Raw genomic sequence first — 18,832 nt, 5'->3', positions numbered from 1 at the left:
ATATTGTGGACAATGATTTCAGAATTCCTTCTAGTTTTAAGACTGAAATTTGGGTCATCTGGAGATAACAGAGTGGACTATGACTGAGATTGCCTATTTTTTTTCTCAGCTACCACTTTAAATGAGAATCCTAATATACTTGGTCACCACTGGAGGGCGACTTTATTGAGCATTTGTGGTAGCATGCAAGTCATGACCTCCCTGAAGTCATGGTCCTCTTGGAGAATGATGGACAAACAATAACCTTATTTGCTCTACTTCTTCAGATGGGAATTTGCAAACACTCAGGAATACTTGTATTATGCAACCAGTCATTAATAAGGTTGTGAAATAGTGTATTTAATTGTCAAGAGATAGTCATTTCACCTGAACTTTGAGAGAAAAATCCCCTTTTGGAGAAAAGGAGAAAAGTTACAAGAGAAGGAAGAAAAGTTAATGTCCAATTCATAAGTCTTAACTTATTGGGATCTGGGTCCTTGTTTTATACTCTACATTATATATTTGTGTTATTCTAGCTTCATTTACAGTTTCCTTTGGCAGTAATTCAAAGCACCCAGGTCTGCTGATCCTATTAGTCACCTGTGTAGCAAAATCCCAGTAGTTTGTTTTTCCTTTGGGTTGGGGGAGGGAGAGGGTTCCCTCTTTAATGAAAAAAAAAATACTGGGATTAAAGTATGAATACCTAAATTTGAATTCTGCCTGTGGTATTTACTATCTATACTCCTTAGCAAGCTATTTAACTTGTCTCAGTTTTCTTATCTGTAAAATGGGGCTAACAATAGCACTTATTTCACAGTGTTGTTGTGAGTCTCAAATGAGATTATGTATAGGAATCGCTTTGAAATACTTAGGGTTGGAATGGCTGAACAAATTGTAGTATATGATTGTAATGGAATACTATTGTACTCTAATGACAAGCAAGGTGATTTGAGAAAGACCTGGGAAGACTTATATGAAATGATACAAAGTGAAGTAAGTAGAACCAGGAGAACATTGCACACAGTAACAGCAATATTGTAAGGATGATCAACTGTGAAAGACTTAGTTATTCTCAGCAATACAATAATCCCAGACAATCTTGAAGAATTTAGGATGAAAAAAACACCGTATCCATCTCCAGAGAAAGAACTGATGGAGTCTGAATGAAGATTGAAGCATACTTTTTTACAGTTTATTGTTTTGGCGGGGTTTTTGTCAGTGTTTTCTTTTGTAACATGGCTGATAAAGAAATGTTTTCATGACCGCACATGTATATCATTTATGTCAAATTGCTCACCTTTTCAAGGTAGTATAGGAGGAGGGAAAGAATTTATGATGGAGGAAGCTAAAGGGTTAATGGATAACCTATCAATAGTAGCCAGAAGGGTTAATAAAGAAACTAGGACCTGAGTAACCAGAGGGTTACTATCAACCAACATTATCAACAGAAGCTTAGATAGTAACCATGGATCATTAACCATTAATAGCCATTAATATTCCTAGATGACAGGACACCTAGAAACCAGATCTTAAAGTAAAGAGATACTGTAAACACAGAGACCCTCTGGTTCTGACAAGTTTAAGCATGTCTTTATGAACATGCCCAGGAAAGACCAAATGTGTCCTTAGGTTCACCTTATGATGTTTAAACTCCCAAAACACACCCTTATTGAGAAAGGTACCCACCTTGGAGGATGTCTTAGGACTCCAGGAAGTCCAAATTGGGATATAAATTTCCCATGTACCTCCTTAAGGAGGAGATGAAGATAATGAGGAGATAACCTACTTTTCTCACTATAAATATAACCATTTCCATCTCCCTATTTGAGACACCTTTGGGTGCTTCTCCCTGTGGTCATCACAGTATTCTAATAAAACTTAGGAAACGGAATCATTTAGTCTTGTAATTCTTTGGGATGCTTCACGATTGATTTGATCAATTAAATCCATCCCTACTGCATTTCGACTTCAAAATTTTTATAAATGAATGTTAAAAATTTGTGTTTACATGTAATTTTAAAAAATTAAATGTAAAGGGGGGGCTCTATAAGTGTTATCCATTAATATTATTTGTTAGTAGTCATTATTATAAACTATGTTTTCTCTAAAAACTGTTAAACTTTTGAACAAAACCTGGGGCTAAATAAATTCAGAATGGTACGGGGCTGAGATCAGAAGACCTGGGTTCTAGGCCTTCTTTTATTACTTATATGGTCTCAGGGAAATCATTTGACTTCCTAAGCTTATTTCCTTCTCTATAATATAGAGATAATACTGGTTCTGTCCATCTCATAAGATTGTTAAGAGAGTCATCAAAATGAGGCAATATACCTGAAAGGGATGGAATGATAAGGATTGTTCCTATTCCTTGGATATATTGGAACATGACGACACTGTTAACTCCCTCAAATCTTATTATTGTAATGTTTTCTTCCCCAATCAGGAAAATGGAGCAGAACGTTTACACTTCCCCTGCATGTCTCCTACTTTGTAATGTAGTTCTGGGCTCTGACTTTAACTCCTCTTTCAATGTCCCCCTCCTAGAATAATCTAAATAGGTCAAATATCAAACAGTAGAATTAATCAGTCATTGATCACTAAAGCTCATAATCACAGGATCTCAAAATGAGAAGGATTTGATGCCTGAGTCCATCCAGTCCAAACCATATCTGAATCCCCTCTGCATCATATTCTTTTTTGTTTGTTTGTTTTCGGTTTTTTGCTTTCCCCCCTCTACATCATATTCAACATGTGGTCCATTATCTAGGTTTTGTTTGAAGACCTCCCTGGAGGTGGAATGTACAACCTACCAAGTCAGTCCATTCCATTTGGGGAAAGCTCTTAATGTTAGGAATTTTGTTCTTATATCAAGTCTAAATATGCCTCTTAGTAATTTTTCACTTCTATATTTTGGGGCTAATCTCTCTCCTACCTAACAGCCTTTCAAATACTTAAAAACAGTCAATTCACATTCCCTCCTCCAGCTTTTGGGACACTTTTCCAAACTAGCTTTTTTTTTTTAATACCTTTTGAACATTTTGTCTTTAAACAAAATGGCCAAGCCATAAACCAGATTTTTTAAAGTTACAACTATGCCATTTACCCTACACAGAATAAGGCATGTTTGGGCTACCAACTAATTCTGATCTTTAGATCCTTGTCTCAAGCAACACAAACTAATAAAGGAAAATGTGGGAAGAGAATGTTCATTTAGAAGCAACTGTTAGAGAGGTTCAAAGGGGAAGAGGGTTCTGGGAAAGACTATCAAAGGAGACAGATAACATGTATAGTGCTTTGCAAACTTTTTGAAAAAATGCTAGTTATTATTATTATTAGAAATAGGGGGAGAATGTCACATGGGTCTGATACAATGGAGATAGGACCGGATATTTTGGTAGAAGCTACAGAGAGGTTTGAATCTCAGTTCTGCTGTTTATGTGACTTGGGCCAAATCACCTCTTTGCACCTCAGTATCTTTATCTTCAAAATGGGGGGGGGCGGTGTTAGATGACATGATCTCTAAAGACCCTTTGACCTAAAACTCTGCTTGTATGGGCCAAGATATTTTCTGGTCTAGAGTTCTAAGAGAGAGAATGAATTAGTTTGTCTTGAAATAACATTGAGTCAGATAAACTGACTGTTAAAAGTAAAATACGTGAATTCTCCACAGATCTCTTATATAGTTTCTGCTCTCTCTGCTCACATGGCCATCATCTTAGTTTGACAATCCCTCACCAAGATTACTGCCATATTATTCTAATTAGACTCCTTGCCTCAATTTTTCCCCCACTTCAATCCATCCTTTCTCTAACACATTTACCAAAGTGATTTTACTGAAGAGGGTATCTGACTATTCTTGAACTTAGGAAAATAAGTCTTCAGTGCCTGAAGTCTGGAATATTCATCCTTCCTGAGGTCAAAATTGACACTTACTTGTTGTGGGACCCTGGGTAAATCACTTAACCCTGTTTGCCTCAGTTTCCTCATCTGTAAAATGAGCTGGAGAAGGAAATGGAAAACCACTCTAGTATCTTTGCAAAAACAAAGGAAAGCAAAGCAAAACAAACCTCAAATAGTGTCACAAATCGTTGGACATGACTAAAAAGCAATATCCTACCAAGTCATCACCACTTCACTTCCTGTCCTTCTCCCCTCTGTCCCCCTTCTCCAGGGGACTCTCTATTACTTCTATATCCTCATTTTTTTTGGCATGTATAATGCTTCACAACATGGTCCCTTCCTATCTTTCCAGCCTTCTTACACATTTCTCACCTGTATACCTTCTATGCTCTAGTCACACTGGCCTATTGCTGTTCCTCTCATGGGATGCTCCATCTGCCATCTTGGCCTTTGTTCTGCCTGTCCCACACAGACCTGGTGTGCTATGCCTTCCAACCTCTGCCTGTTAGAATATCTGACTTCCTTTAAGACTCAGCTAAAGATTCACCTCCCTTCCTCCTGTCCCTAACTACTAATACCTTCAGCCCTCAAAGGGTACCTCTACTGTACTCTGTATGTATCTCGTAGGCATGCTTTGTCTCCCCAATTAGAAGGTGCATTCCTAAAGCAATGGTCTACTTGTTTTTTCTTTGAATCCACAATACTTATCACACTTCCTGGCACATAGTAAGTTTTTATTTTGATTAACTCAATATATCTTTAATTCTTCTAATTTATGGAATAAACAAGCATTTCCATAACACAGTATAATAAAAAGATGATTGCACATCAAACTGCAAATCTATTATGTACAACTTGCTATTCTTTTTAAATACATAATAAAGTTATCATGTAAATTTCTTTTTTCCCTCTTCCTTCCCTACCCCATGATAGCTACCATTTGATACAAATAGGTATATATTCAGGATGGGCCAAAAGTCATGATGTTTTAATAACTTTCTGAAAATTATCTTTTCTTTATTTTTCACCATTTATGAGATTTGATTTTTCACACATCATATAAATTTATTTCATATATATATACATATATATATATATACTGTATATGGTGCTATGGTATGTTGCTATGGTAATGTAATTTTTAAAAAATTAAAGGAGTTATTAAATATTGAAACCCCTTTGTGACTTTTGACTCACCCTATATATATGTTTGTGTATGTAAATTTATTCTCCATATACTTCTATTTATCAGTTTTTTTACTGGATGAAGATAGCATCTTTCTTCATAGGTCTTTTATAGTTAAACTGGGTATTTATTTATTTATTTGCTTATTGGTGAGGCAATTGGGGTTAAGTGACTTGCCCAGGGTCACACAGCTAGTGTCAAGTGTCTGAGGCTGGATTTGAACTCAGGTACTCCTGAATACAGGGCCAGTGCTCTACCCACTGTGCCACCTAGCTGCCCCTAAACTGGGTATTTATAAAAGTCAAAATAACTTATTAGCTCAAAGTCTTTTTGGTTTTGTTTTTTTGGGGTTTTTTTGTTGTTGTTTGCTTGTTTGTTTTGCAGGGCAATGAGGGTTAAGTGAGTTGTCCAGGGTCACACAGCTAGTAAGTGTCAAGTGTCTGAGGCTGGATTTGAACTCAGGTCCTCCTGAATCCAGGGTCAGTGCTTTATCTACTGTGCTACCTAGCTGCCCCCTCAAAGTCATTCTTAAAACAAAATTTCTGTTACTGTATACAATGTTCTATTGCTCATTTCACTCTTCATTATTTCATGCAAATATTTCCATGTTTTTCTAAGATTGTTGAGCTCATCATTTCTTATAGTACAGTAGTATTCCAGCACAATCACATTTTCTTTCTTTCTTTCTTTCTTTCTTTCTTTCTTTCTTTCTTTCTTTCTTTCTTTCTTTCTTTCTTTCTTTCTTTCTTTCTTTCTTTCTTTCTGGTGAGGCAATTGGGGTTAAGTGACTTGCCTAGGGTCACACAGCTAGTAAGTGTTAAGTGTCTGAGGTCGGATTTGAACTCAGGTCCTCCTGACTCCAGGGCCAGTGCTCTATCCAATGCGCCACCTAGCTGCCTCTACAATCACATTTATTTTAAAAGTTTGTTGATTGATTGGTTTTATTTGAAGCAAATAATGATAGTTTATATTTCTAAAGCACTTTAAGGTTTGTAAAGCACTTTTACAACATCACAAATATCATTATTCTCATTTTATAGATAAAGAAGTTGAGGCTCATAGAGGTTAAATGGTTTGCTCATAATCATCCTGCAATCAAGTCTCAGAAGCAAGACTTAAAACTAAGGTCTTTAGTCTCTGCAAAAGCCAAGAAGAAATTTAGTCCCTACTTTATACATATATTTACATTTATATCCACTAGCATGGATACTCAAGAGATAACTATGAGTTTTACCTGCATATTCTCCCTTGGAAAATGGAAGCGCAGGGGGGAGCTTCCTTTTCTCTTTTTCTGCAGGAGGAGGTTCATAGCTGTCGTCTGTAGTTTCTTCTCCAGGTACCACATAGGTCTCTGAATCAGAGGGTTCATCTGGATTTTCATAATCACTGTCCTAGAAACACAGGGTGACTTCACTCAATGGAATAGCTGTGATCATGAAAAGTTAGCCATAAAAGGAATTTCTGTTAATTCAGTCTTGTTCCTCATTGATGTCTGTTTGGAAAGTGGGAGAGGGAGTCTCAAAAGAAAAAGAATGCTACTTTTTGTGATCACAGATTCACAAAATAAATGGATTCTTTTCTAGCAAACGGTTAGCGATCATCTTCAGAATAAGGCATAGAACATAAATTCAATGTCAAGAAAAAAGTGCTTAACTTGGTCGAAGGGCTGTGTAGAGAGGAGCTGGCTCCTCCTTCTTTGGAAGCCTTCAAACAGAAATTGGATGGCCTCTCATAGCTTTGTCAGGTGTGCGATAGGGGGGATTCCTTTCAAACATGGGTCAGATTAGGTAGCTGCTGAGATCTCTTCTCAAAATCTTATTCTGCCGAACCCCAAAGCTATTGTACTCCAGCATCGTTGTCAAAGAGTCTTAATGATTTTAAATTACTGCTTTCAATTTTTATAAAGTTATACCTCGTTTTATTGTGCTTTGCTTTATTGAACTTCACAGATATTGTTTTTTCTTTTTCTTTTGTCACATTACAGGTTTTTTGGCAACTGCATCAAGCAGGTCAATCAGTGCCATTTTTTTCCAAACAGCATGTGTTCACATCATGTCTCTGTGTCACATTTTGGTAAGTCACAAAATATTTTTAACTTTTTCATTATTATTATTATATCTGTTATGGTCATCTGGGGTCTATGATCTTTGATGTTACTATTATCATTGTTTTGCAGACTGCCCTGCAAGGTTACTAACGATGATTTAATTGCTGGATCTCATGGCCTTTTCTCAGTCCTCATCCTTCTTGGCCTCTCTGCGGTATTTGATACAGTGGCTTGGACACTACTAACATACCACTCCCTTCTGGTTCACTTCCAAACTATATGAAGGCTTCTTCTCAGTCTCCTTTGTGAGATTTTTTTTGGTGGACTATATTGAATATTGGTTCAGACCCAGTTAAAAATGATGATAAGTAGTTAAGGTTAGACTGGAGCTCAGAAAAGATATTAGGGTTAGGGTTTGTCTGTATAGAAATAGTAATTAAATCCAGGACAATTCATGAGATCACCTCAGAAGAGAATCTATAGAGCGAAGTCCCAGGGTAGAACTCTAGGGGATACCCATCATTAGAGGGTCAGGCACGGCATATAAATATGTATCTCTGTGTACACTATATAAAATTGTATGTGTATATTAATGAGCACTTGATTACAATTAGACATATTTTCTCAAGCTGAATCTACCCAAGGCAAGAAGAGTTAATTCAGGCTCTCAGAGAAACACAGAAGTTGGAGGGGATCTAAATCTCTGATTTGTCTAATCTACACCTGAAGAATTTCCACTATATGACACTTCATACTGTCCCCAAATTGACCTACCAGCCTTGGCTTGAAGGGGAAGACTTCCTTTCCTTGGGGCAATCAACCAGCTCCCAAGATATCCTATTCCACTTTTCTCCAGCTGTAACCACTAGGAAGCTTTTCCTGATTTCAAGCCCAAGTTGGTTTCTTTGCCAATTCTCTATATTGTCTATTTGTGTTGCCTGGAGCTAAACTGAACAAGCCTAATCCTTCTTATTATAATATTTCAAGAACTTGAAGGTACATATCCTCTTCCTCCTTCCTCCTCCCTTCCCATAGCTTCTTCATTTCCAGGTTAAACATCATTCATTCTTTCACCTAATCAATCCTAATTTTGTATGGACTTGAGATAATAATAGTGTCACAATTTGACCCTCAGGTTCCTGACTGGCCAGCTCACCAAACCATCCACCATACAACTGTCAGAATAAGCTTCCTAGAGCATAAATCTGACTGTGTCATTCTCAAGAACCTATTGCCTCTGGGATCCAGGAGCCTAGCTGACAGAGCGTACTTTCGATTGACATTAGCAGGATATACTTACAAAGTCATCTGACCATTGTTCCTCTTCATCAACAGGATTTTCTAAAGTAGGTAGACATCAGAGGGAAAAGAAGATCACATGAGAATACGTCATAGCCCGGTCTATTTCAGTTAAAAACAAATACCCAAATGACTCTTTGTCCTCCCCCTAAATATAGAACTGAGAGAAATCGTAGCACAAAGTCTCCCTTTCCTGGTAAATAAAATCTTCCACCCAATTAAATTCAACCAGCATTAGGAACCAAGTGATTTGTGTAAATATGCTAGACACCAAGGATACAAAGACAAATATGTATTTGTTTTGTTTTGTTTTGTTTTGTTTTTAGTGAGGCAATTGGGGTTAAGTGACTTGCCCAGGGTCGCACAGCTAGTAAGTGTTATGTATCTGAGGCCGGATTTGAACTCAGGTACCCCTGACTCCAGAGCCAGTGCTCTATCCACTGCGCCACCTAGCTGCCCCCAAATATGTATTTTTAAAAACACTCACATTCAAGAAACTTACATTTACTAGAGGCTAAAATATATAAACAGATTTGTAAATAAATAATAATATGAGAATGTTATGGGAATGCAGTGGGACCCCAAGAAACTTAAAGATCTCAACCCCCAAGGAATCCTTGAATTCTTCCCACAGGGGAGAGCAGCTCTGTCTCTCACCTCAGAAATGAGTGTTGCCAAGCAAGACCCCGGTAAGCTAATAAGCTATACCTAGGTCTGTAAGATGATGTGCAAGATATGGATGGGTGCTACATATCTTACTGATGCCCCATTATTCCAAAATCCCCGCCCTGTTGCACTCCCCTTCCAGTGCTTTGTGATTCCCTTCCCTTTCTTTGTTGTATAAAGATACAAAAGATCAAGTCTTCTCTTACTCCAGTGGGACAGTAGAAAGGATATGTCATGTGAGCTTTTTTTCCCCTTAAAAAGGATGGGCAAAGACCTGGGAGTGTTTGTAGGTATTAAGGAGGGAAGCAGTAGCTAGGAAGAAATTAAAGATTAGTTAGAAAGGACATGTTAGTGAGTGAAGTCTTCAGGAAAAGATGGGCAAGGATGAGAGCCTGAGAAATTGCAGAGGGGCTGGCCTTGGAGAGAAGGGCTACTTCATTATAAGAGACTGGAGCAAATAAGAGAATGAAGGATATTAAGGAGTAGTGATTTGTAGAGATGAGGAGGAGAGGGAGCTCATGGCAAAACACTTCTGTTTTCTCAGTAAAATATGAAGCACTCTACTGAGAGAATGGAGAAGATCGTGTGGGGAATTTCACATGGGAAGAGAAGATTTGGGACAGCCCCTTTTGAAGCATGAGATAGAGAATCAATTGAAGAGGAGTGAAAGGATTGCCTTTCTGTAATGAGGATCCAGTTCAGATTAAATAACAAATGTGTGATGGACTCAGCCCAGTCGCATGACTACTTACAGCTGTGGTCAGGAGGACATGAGTAACAGCAGAGAAATCTCACAAGATACCTTGCTAGATGCAACTGCAGAGATAATTTTACTCAATGATTTTCTATCACTGTCGAGTGAGGCATCAAATCGGTTGACATCAGCTCCCCAAAGGTATTCACTAGTGCCTTGAAGGATGTCATGCCAAATGCCTAAGACATAGTCTGACTAGGACAGCTGCTTCATAGGGAGGTCAGAGTAAGGAGCCCAAATTGGATGCTACTATTACAGTTCAGGCAAAGGTGAAAGTCTCCACTGGGGTGGTGGCTCTTTGAGTGGAGGGGTGTGGGGGACTGATGGGAGAATTGCTGTGGAGTTAGAAATCACCACAGACTCCCACACTGGGAATCACTGTTCTCAAGAAGCTTAGGACGGGGATAGGTAAAGTAAGATGGCAGTAAGAAGACAGACTTAAGAACTGTGACACACCTGGACTTTCTATGGAGTCGATGGTCTAATTTTGTGAGTGTAATTGTATAAGCTCTCCTGCGAAGTTGAGATTCTGGTTGTACCACATTCTCCAAAAAAAAAAAAAAAAAAAAAGAGCCTTACCTTCATATTTACCCTTTGACAATTAAATCCCACAGAATAAAGAGAATCTAATTTCTTATCTTGACCCCAAATTATGCGTTATTATGTTACTCTTCTCCTTAACCACAGACCTACCTTAGGTCAATTGAGAGCAGAACATCTGCTATGAACTCAGCACTGGGTAAGGACCAATTTTGAAGGGGTAGGGTACAGGATAAGCATAAAACAGGGGCTGTGCCTTCTAGGAGCTTATAATATAGTTGGAGGGAGAGGTGGCTAGATAGTGCAGTGGATAAAGCACTGGCCCTGAAGTTGGGAGGACCTGAGTTCAAATCTCACCTCAGTCACTTACTAGCTATGTAACCCTAGGCAAGTCACTTAACCCCAATTACCTTAAATATCCAGGGCCATCTCCAGTTGTCAAGATACATATCTTGCCATTGGATCCAGATGGCTCTAGAGGAAAAAGTGATGCTGTTGACTGCACAGCCTTCCCTTTCTTAAATCTTATTCAGTGCAAATCATGGCATCATCTAATGTCATAGTCCTCGTTGGGAATGAAGGACAAACAACAACAACATAGTTGGGGAAATTCGACTAAAAATGTGAAATAATTCACAACAGGATGTAATTAATTGTTAAATGATTTAGGGCAGACTAAAAGGTTTAGGAAGAGAAAAATCAATACAGGCTAGAACAATCAGGGAAAGTTCACAAAAGGGGGTAACTGGAACTCAGAATTAATGTTACCTCTTGCCACAAGTCCTCTCCTCACACCATTCCATTTTCTACTCAGCTGCCAAAGTGATCTTCCTAAAACATAGATCTGACCATGTCATGCATGTTCAGTTATTTTCAGTTGTGTCTGATTCTTCACAACCCCATTTGGGGTTTTCTTGGCAAAGATACTGGAGTGGTTTGCCATTTCCTTCTCCAGCTCATTTTACACATGAGGAACTGAGGCAAACAGGGAGAAGTGACTTGATCCAGGGTCACACAGCTAATATTTCAGATCTGAAGCCAGATTTTAACTCAGGAAAATGAATCTTCCTGACACTCTGCCCATTGCACCAACTAGCTGCCACTCCCACCCACCCAAAATAAATTCCAGTGACTCTCAATAACTTTGAGGATCAAATACAAAATTGTCTGTTTGGTGTTCAAAGCCATTCATAACCTGCCTGCTCAATTTCCAATCTTCTTATAGCTTCCTTCAAATGTCAAGCTAAAAAATTGCACCTTCTATCAGGAAGCCTTTCCTAATCTCCCTTAATTTCAGTGCTTTCCCTCTATTAATTATCTCTGATATGTCCGGCATATATCTATTACATAGTTGTACATAGTTATTTGCATGCTGTCTCTCCCATTAGACTGTCAGCTCCTTGAGAGGAGAGACATTCTTTTACCTTTCCTCGTATCCCTAGCACTTAACATAATACATGGCTAATGGTAGGAGCTTAATAAATATTTATTGGCCTAAATAAGTTAAATCCACTGACTAATTTTTACCGAAAATCATAGAGTACCAATCAGACCTTTAAAGATCATCTAATTCAACCTCTTGATTTTGCTAATCAGGAAACTGAGACTCAATTAAGTGACTTTTCCAATGTCACCTGATTACAAAATGGGAGATTTAGCACTTGAATCCAGGCCTCCAAACTCCTAGTGCATTGGTCTTATCCTTATGTCAAAGATGGAAAAGATTTTTCTAGATGAAGAGAAGGAGAAGAGAGCCCAAGGAGCAGGAACGGTAACCAAATATGTACCCAGCAAAACTGAGTATATTCTTTCAGAGGAAAGAATGGGACTTCAATGAAAAAGAGAACTTTCAGGCATTTGTGATGAAAAGAATAGAAAATTTGACTAATACGACACCCTAGAAAAGCATAAAAAGGTAAACATGAAAAAGAAATCATGAGGGATATTAAAAGATTAAACTATTTACATTCCTACATGGGAAGATAATACTTCTAACTCATAAGAAATTTCTCAGTTTCTCAGTGACATCTGAAGTGTTATAGTTAATTCTGAGCACCATAATTTGTTTTTGCGGGGCAATGGGGGTTAAGTGACTTGCCCAGGGTCACACAGCTAGCAAGTGTCAAGTGTCTGAGGCCGGATTTGAACTCAGGTCCTCCTGAATCCAGGACTGGTGCTTTATCCACTGTGCCACTTAGCTGCCCCTGGATGGCCACTTATAAGGAGATGGAGGTAGTAATTCCTATTTAGGTACCACTTGGAGTAGATGATCCTTCCAAATCTAGAATTCTGTGTGTTGTGATGGTTTGTCCTTCCTTGGCCAAAGCATCAATATTTTGATTCTGTGAACTGTCCAAAGGTTGCCCATCTCAGCAAATTTCTGAGGTTCAGGCAAAACAGAAGCTGTTTTTAAAGAGCTTGGGGAAGTGGTAATGTTCTTGAGGGTCAAGATAGAGGACTCAGGGGCAGCTAGGTGGCACAGTGGATAGAGCACCGGCCCTGGAGTCAGGAGTACCTGAGTTCAAATCCGGCCTCAGACACTTAACACTTACTAGCTGTGTGACCCTGGGCAAGTCACTTAACCCCAACTGCCTCACACACAAAAAAAAGATAGAGGACCCAATTTTAAGGCTTACAGGAAGCCTTAGTCTCTAAGAGCTAGGACCATCACTTGGGCAAGGGTCTCCAAGGGTCATGGAGACTTGCTACTGCTGGGCTCCCCAAACTCTGGTTCTATTGATGTCCTTGGTGGGGAGGAATTAGAGCAGCTTTGTGGGTCTGGGAGTCTGGCTTGGTGTGAATCATAAACAACTTGGGCAGATTGGAAGATATGGAGACACATCCATATAATTCTATTGAAGCCAAAGGAAAAGATTTCTTCCATTTCGAAGAACCCAAAGGAGTGGTCTTTGGGAGCTCGTTGGGGTGACAAGAGTTTTCTGGGGAAACAGAGAGACAAACCTGACTCTTCTAACTTCCACATTTCTTTAAAAGCTGGGACAGAAGAGAATGATTTTTGATCAATTGAATTTATTTAGGCTATAAACCTGGTTTTTTGTTTGCTGGTTGGTTCGTTTTGCTTTCCCAAGGCACAAGTCAAGGATTCCTGCTGTTATTCCCTCCTGCTAGTATTGCAGCTTTAACTCTCTTTGGAGGGTGAAAGGCTTAGAGCATTCTGGTGCAGGATGACTTTGCTTCCTCAACACCACTTTCTGGGACCTTCTCTGACTAGAAAAACTCAAGGACTTAGGGTGGTCCCTGTTTGATCTGTCCCTGTGAGTGGTATATTATGGGTGGTGTGTGCTAGGTGTGGACAAGAGAGAAATATCCTTTTCTTCCCAGGGACTCTAACGCTGCTGAGCAGTGTGGGGAGAGCTCATTATTCACTTTAGAGCCTATAAATCCTGGAAAGGTCTTATTTCACCTTTTTTTTTTTTTTTTGCAGGCAATGGGGGTTAAGTGACTTGCCCAGGGTCACACAGCTAGTAAGTGTCAAGTGTCAGAGGCTGGATTTGAACTCAGGTCCTCCTGAATCCAGGGCCGGTGCTTTATCCACTGTGCCACCTAGCTGCCCCCTTATTTCACCTTTCTAAACATCCATTTCCATATCTACAAAATGAGAATAATGTTTTACATAGAGTTATTGTGAGGAGAAGTACTTGGTATTCCTTAATATGCCCCCTCTTTTTTCAAGTCTGTGCTGGCCATTATTATATACGGTACTCTACCCCTGCTTCCCCTCTCCATGCCAAGGGAACTCTAGGCCTGACAGGTAAGGGACCCCATCATCCTCAGAAACATACCCTATCAATTTCACACCGACCAGTTCTTGTCTTTCAAAGTACAACTCAATATCAATCAATGAGCAATTATTAAGGTCCTGCCATGTCTCAGCCAATGGGAATATAAAGACAGATGCACAGGGGCAGCTTAGTGGTACAGTGGATAAAGCACTGGCCCTGGATTCAGGAGGACCTGAGTTCAAATCCAGCCTCAGACACCTGGCACTTACTAACTGTATGACCCTGGGCAAGTCACTTAACCCTCATTGCCCCACAAAAAAAAAGACAGATGCACAAAATCAGTCCCTGACATTAAGGAGCTTCCATTCTATTGGACTCAGGTGCAAATTTTCTGCCATAGACAATGATTAGAACATCGATTATTCTGCTACTAACATGATACCACAATCCTCTCTATAAATATTCTCATATATGAGCAATAATCGACAATTCGGTCTTGGGATTTTTTCCTTGAAATCACAGTGTTGCTTTCTGGACCGTGCCCATACCCTCTTCCACACTCATCGTATATCTACTGCCCCCAAAGTGCACCTCTTTCTGCCTCGTCCATGCTAGGGATTTAATCACAGCTGTACAGTCAGGAAGAAGGTAATGGCACCACTTGGCTAGAAGGAGTATGCAGGAACCAAGAGAACTAACTGTTTTGGACAACAGATGGCTTCCCAACAAAGAGACTCCACCCTCTAGCTAGGGTTGCCTCCCCACTGTACTGTAATGCAATGCAATATTGTCATGCAACACAATAGTACAATACAAAATACTACAAAGACAAATTTCCCCATGATCCAGCCATGCCTTTTATCACCTCCATCAATCAATCAACAAGCATTTAGGAAATACCTACTATATGCCATGCACTGGATGGGCAAAGGGGATATTAAGACAAGAATGAAGCTCTTCTGGCCCCTGAGAATCTTGGTTTTTTGGGTTTTTTTGTGGGGCAATAAGGGTTAAGTGACTTGCCCAGGGTCACACAACTAGTAAGTGCCAAGTGTTTGAGGCCAGATTTGAACTCGGGTCCTCCTGAATCCAGGGCCAGTGCTTTATCCACTGTGCCACCTAGCTCTACCCCTGAGGATCTTGTATTTTGAAGGGGGTGGGAGTAACATGAACCTTAATACTTTCTAATATATGAAAAAATAAATACAAATTATGGGTGGGTGCTATGATCTGGGCAAATCAGAAAGGGATTTCAATGGAAGGTGGAACTTAAGCAGGATTTTGAAGAAAACAAGGGATTCTAAAAGGCAGAAATAAAATAAGGAGTGTATTCTGGCCATGGGATAGGGCCAGTATAAAGTCTTCAAAGCAATAGATGGGGTAGTGCAGAGAGAGAGAGAGGTTGGAAAGGTAGGTAGAGGTTAGGTTTTAAAGGGGTTTAAAAGCTAAACAGAAAAGTTCATATTTGATCCATGCCTTGCTCATGCCATTTCCCGTCCCCTATAAGGATACTAATCTATCATGATAATAATAACATATCAATTAATTAATAACAAATATAATTATTCTTAATGATAATAATGATATTTCCCTCATTCCTTCCCAGCTCACTAATTCCATTCTTCTAGACCCAGTTCAAGTCCCACCTCCTTGAGCAAGCTTTTCCCAAATTCTTGTATCCATCTGGATCATCCCTATCTTCCCCTCACTGTAACCTGGGACCACATCCCTGAGAGATCAAACTCTGCCAAGACTCAATTTATTTTGCCCGGAACCAGGCTTCCCTACCACTTCCTGACTGTCTCCACACCATGCTGATTCCTCCACTCCAGCCACCTCTCAAGTTCCCCTTTATGTGAAGTCTTTCCTAATTAGAATGTAAGCTTGAGGGCAGGAATGTCTTGCTAGCTTGCATTTATACTCCTAGTGCTCAACACAGTGCCCAGAACATAATAAGCATATAACAAATGCTTTGTCTTTCTACCTCTCAAAACCCAATCTTCTAGACCTGGCTTAGGTCCTACCTCCTCTATGAAGATTTTCTCAACTTTCTCTGACTCATCCTGGTCTGCCCCTTCTCTGAAGTCCTACAGCTTCTGGAAGATGAACACAATTGTAGGACTTCAATTATACACTATTTGATAGCATTCACTAATTTTTGTTTCTTCTATCATGCCTAGCACAACCTTGGAGACATTTTGTTAGCAAAAGTTGTGATGTTTAGAAGCTATTAATAAGAACTTTAAGGGATTTAAATAAAGAATTCTTGGATATCAGAGACTCATGGGTTTTTAAGAAAATCACAAGGAAGGAATCTTTCTGGACAAAAGCTACTTCCTTTTGACAATACTACATAATATTTAAGGACGACTATCTCTGTCTCAGTCTCCGTCTCTCCTGATCTCTCCCCTCCTCCCCCACTTACCCCTTTTCTCTCTAGTAGATGCTTAAATGTTTGTTGATTGCCTAATTAGAGAAAGCAAGAACTAGCTAGGGCTCAGATTTAGTAACATCTGGTTTCAAATCTTGTGCTCTCCGATACTGGACGAGTCACTTAACCATTATGATTCAGTCAACTCCCTAGGACCTATCTATTAAGTCATACACCAGATGTGATCTGTATTGGCAGAAGCAGTTTTCATACTATGAATTTCCTATGCTGATTAAATCACATATTTGTATTCACATATTTGAGGTGAATACTTGGTGTCAAACACAAATTCTAACACATAGTTGGTGCCTATCTTTGGGACTTTGAGCATGCCATTTAACCTTCATGGGCTAGACAATACTTCTGATCCAGGTTTCTGGCTCACGAGTGGATCCACTAGTTGTGTTACAGGTATTTTCAGGGCTTAGTAAAGTTCCTGGGCACATGGTAGGTACTTAATTAATAGGGGTTTATTGACTATCTCCATTGGTAATAAGAAATTTGATTGTGGAAGAGATTTGACTTGATTTATTGTTACCATGTAGAAACCTCAAACAATTTTAATCCCCATGCTGCTTTTAGTGAGATTTATAGAACTAACCCCATCTAAGAAGTTAAGAAGTTCAGATTTTCTATATTTAAGGTTAGTTCATTGAGAAATACCAGCATTGTTCTAAGGTATTTTTTTCAGGGTAGAAATTGTTTTGGATTCTACATTTACCTTCTTTCATTCTGTCCATCATAGTCATGAGCCCCGCCATTTGCTGCCATTTGCAACAGAACCTACTTCACAGGATCGTATCATTAGAGACCTTAGAGGTCCCATCTAATTCAACTCACTCATTTCACAGATATGGAAAGGAAGGCCCATGGAGGTTAAATGGCATGCTCAAAGTCCCAAAGATAGGAAGTTGAAAAGCTGTGATTGCTCAAAAAACAGTGCTCTTTTTATTGCATCTGGCACCACTTGACACAATGGATAGAGCACTGAACTTGGAAGCCAGGGAGACCAGAGCTCAAATCTGGTCTCCGACAGCTGTATGACCCTGCATAAGTCACTTAATTTCTCTCTCTCTCTCTCTCAGTCTTTTTTCATCTGTAAAATGAAAACTAATCGCATCTACCTGCAATGCTGTTATGAGGATCAAATGAGTATGTAAATGTTACGAGGACTAAACGTTATGAGGATGTAAATGATATTTATAAAGCACTTAGCGAAGTGCCTGGCATATAATTGGTGCTTAATAAATGCTTGCTTCCTTCCTTCCTTCCTTCCTTCCTTCCTTCCTTCCTTCCTTCCTTCCTTCCTTCCTTCCTTCTTTCCTAGTTCCTCAAACTGAATTTTGGAAGCACCATATCAAATAACTAGTTATTATTAATAGTTTGTCATTCTTTATTTTCTCTATTACCAGTTACTGGTTATGTCAAGCAGTTAAATCAGATACCATTGTTTCATATTATATTGGCATATATCACCCACCACAGAGATAAACATAAGCCAATGCTATTTAAGAGATATTCAATTAAAGTTTCATTCGGAGACTCTTACCTGAAACATAATCTCTTTGAGGCACACTGGGTGGTGCTTTATTTTTTAACCTGTGGACAACAATCATTAGATACATAGTTAATCAGATAACTATTACTGAGTCTCATAACAAATATTAATTAAAAAATAAAAATATTCATACCTCAAGATAGGGGTAAGTCAAATATTTATGACACATTTATGAGGCCATTCACACCTTTATTTAGACCAGAAGTTCTTAATCTGTCATTCAAGGACAGATTTCAGGGGGCCCATGATTTTTTTAAATTCAGAATTTTCTTTTATAATTGTATTTTATACTATAATTTATTTCCTTGGTAAACTGGAAGGGAAAAAGGTCAAAATCTTTTAGACTATATAAGAAGACCCATGCCTATTTATCATTTATACATTTTATTGATATTTATTATTATTATGTCACCTTCATCTATGAATGCATCTTTCTCTTCCCTTTTCCCAGCAAAGCAATTTTTGTTAACAAAAGAATACAAAGGGACAGTTAGGTGTCACAGTGGATAAAATACCAACCCTGGATTCAGGAGGACCTGAGTTCAAATCCAGCCTCAGACACTTGACACTTACTGGCTGCGATCCTGGGCAAGCCATTTAATCCTCATTGCTCCACAAAAACAAACAAACAAACAAAAAAAGAATACAAAGAAAGAGGGGGAAAAGCAGTTTGGCAAAACTAAGCAATATATCAACTAAGTCTGACAGTATATGAAATATCCCATACCC

The 18,832-nt window shown here is 39.0% G+C and overlaps 1 protein-coding gene across 1 annotated transcript in view; it reads right to left on the bottom strand.

Annotated features, from left to right (window-relative positions):
- The window catches only part of BLNK (B cell linker), a 103,857-nt gene that overhangs the window by 41,872 nt on the left and 43,153 nt on the right, over positions 1–18,832 (bottom strand). Inside the window, exons 3-5 of the mRNA XM_043984862.1 lie at positions 18,095–18,144; positions 8,413–8,453; positions 6,300–6,456 (exon numbers count right to left, since the gene is read on the bottom strand). Of these exons, the coding sequence (XP_043840797.1) occupies positions 6,300–6,456; positions 8,413–8,453; positions 18,095–18,144 (248 nt within the window). The remainder of the gene's footprint in view (positions 1–6,299; positions 6,457–8,412; positions 8,454–18,094; positions 18,145–18,832) is intronic.

The sequence above is a fragment of the Dromiciops gliroides genome, chromosome 2 (assembly GCF_019393635.1).
Source record: "Dromiciops gliroides isolate mDroGli1 chromosome 2, mDroGli1.pri, whole genome shotgun sequence".
Classification (NCBI taxonomy): domain Eukaryota; kingdom Metazoa; phylum Chordata; class Mammalia; order Microbiotheria; family Microbiotheriidae; genus Dromiciops; species Dromiciops gliroides.
The sequence above is the reverse complement of the archived record's forward strand: the minus strand, read 5'-3'. Positions and strand labels throughout refer to the sequence as shown.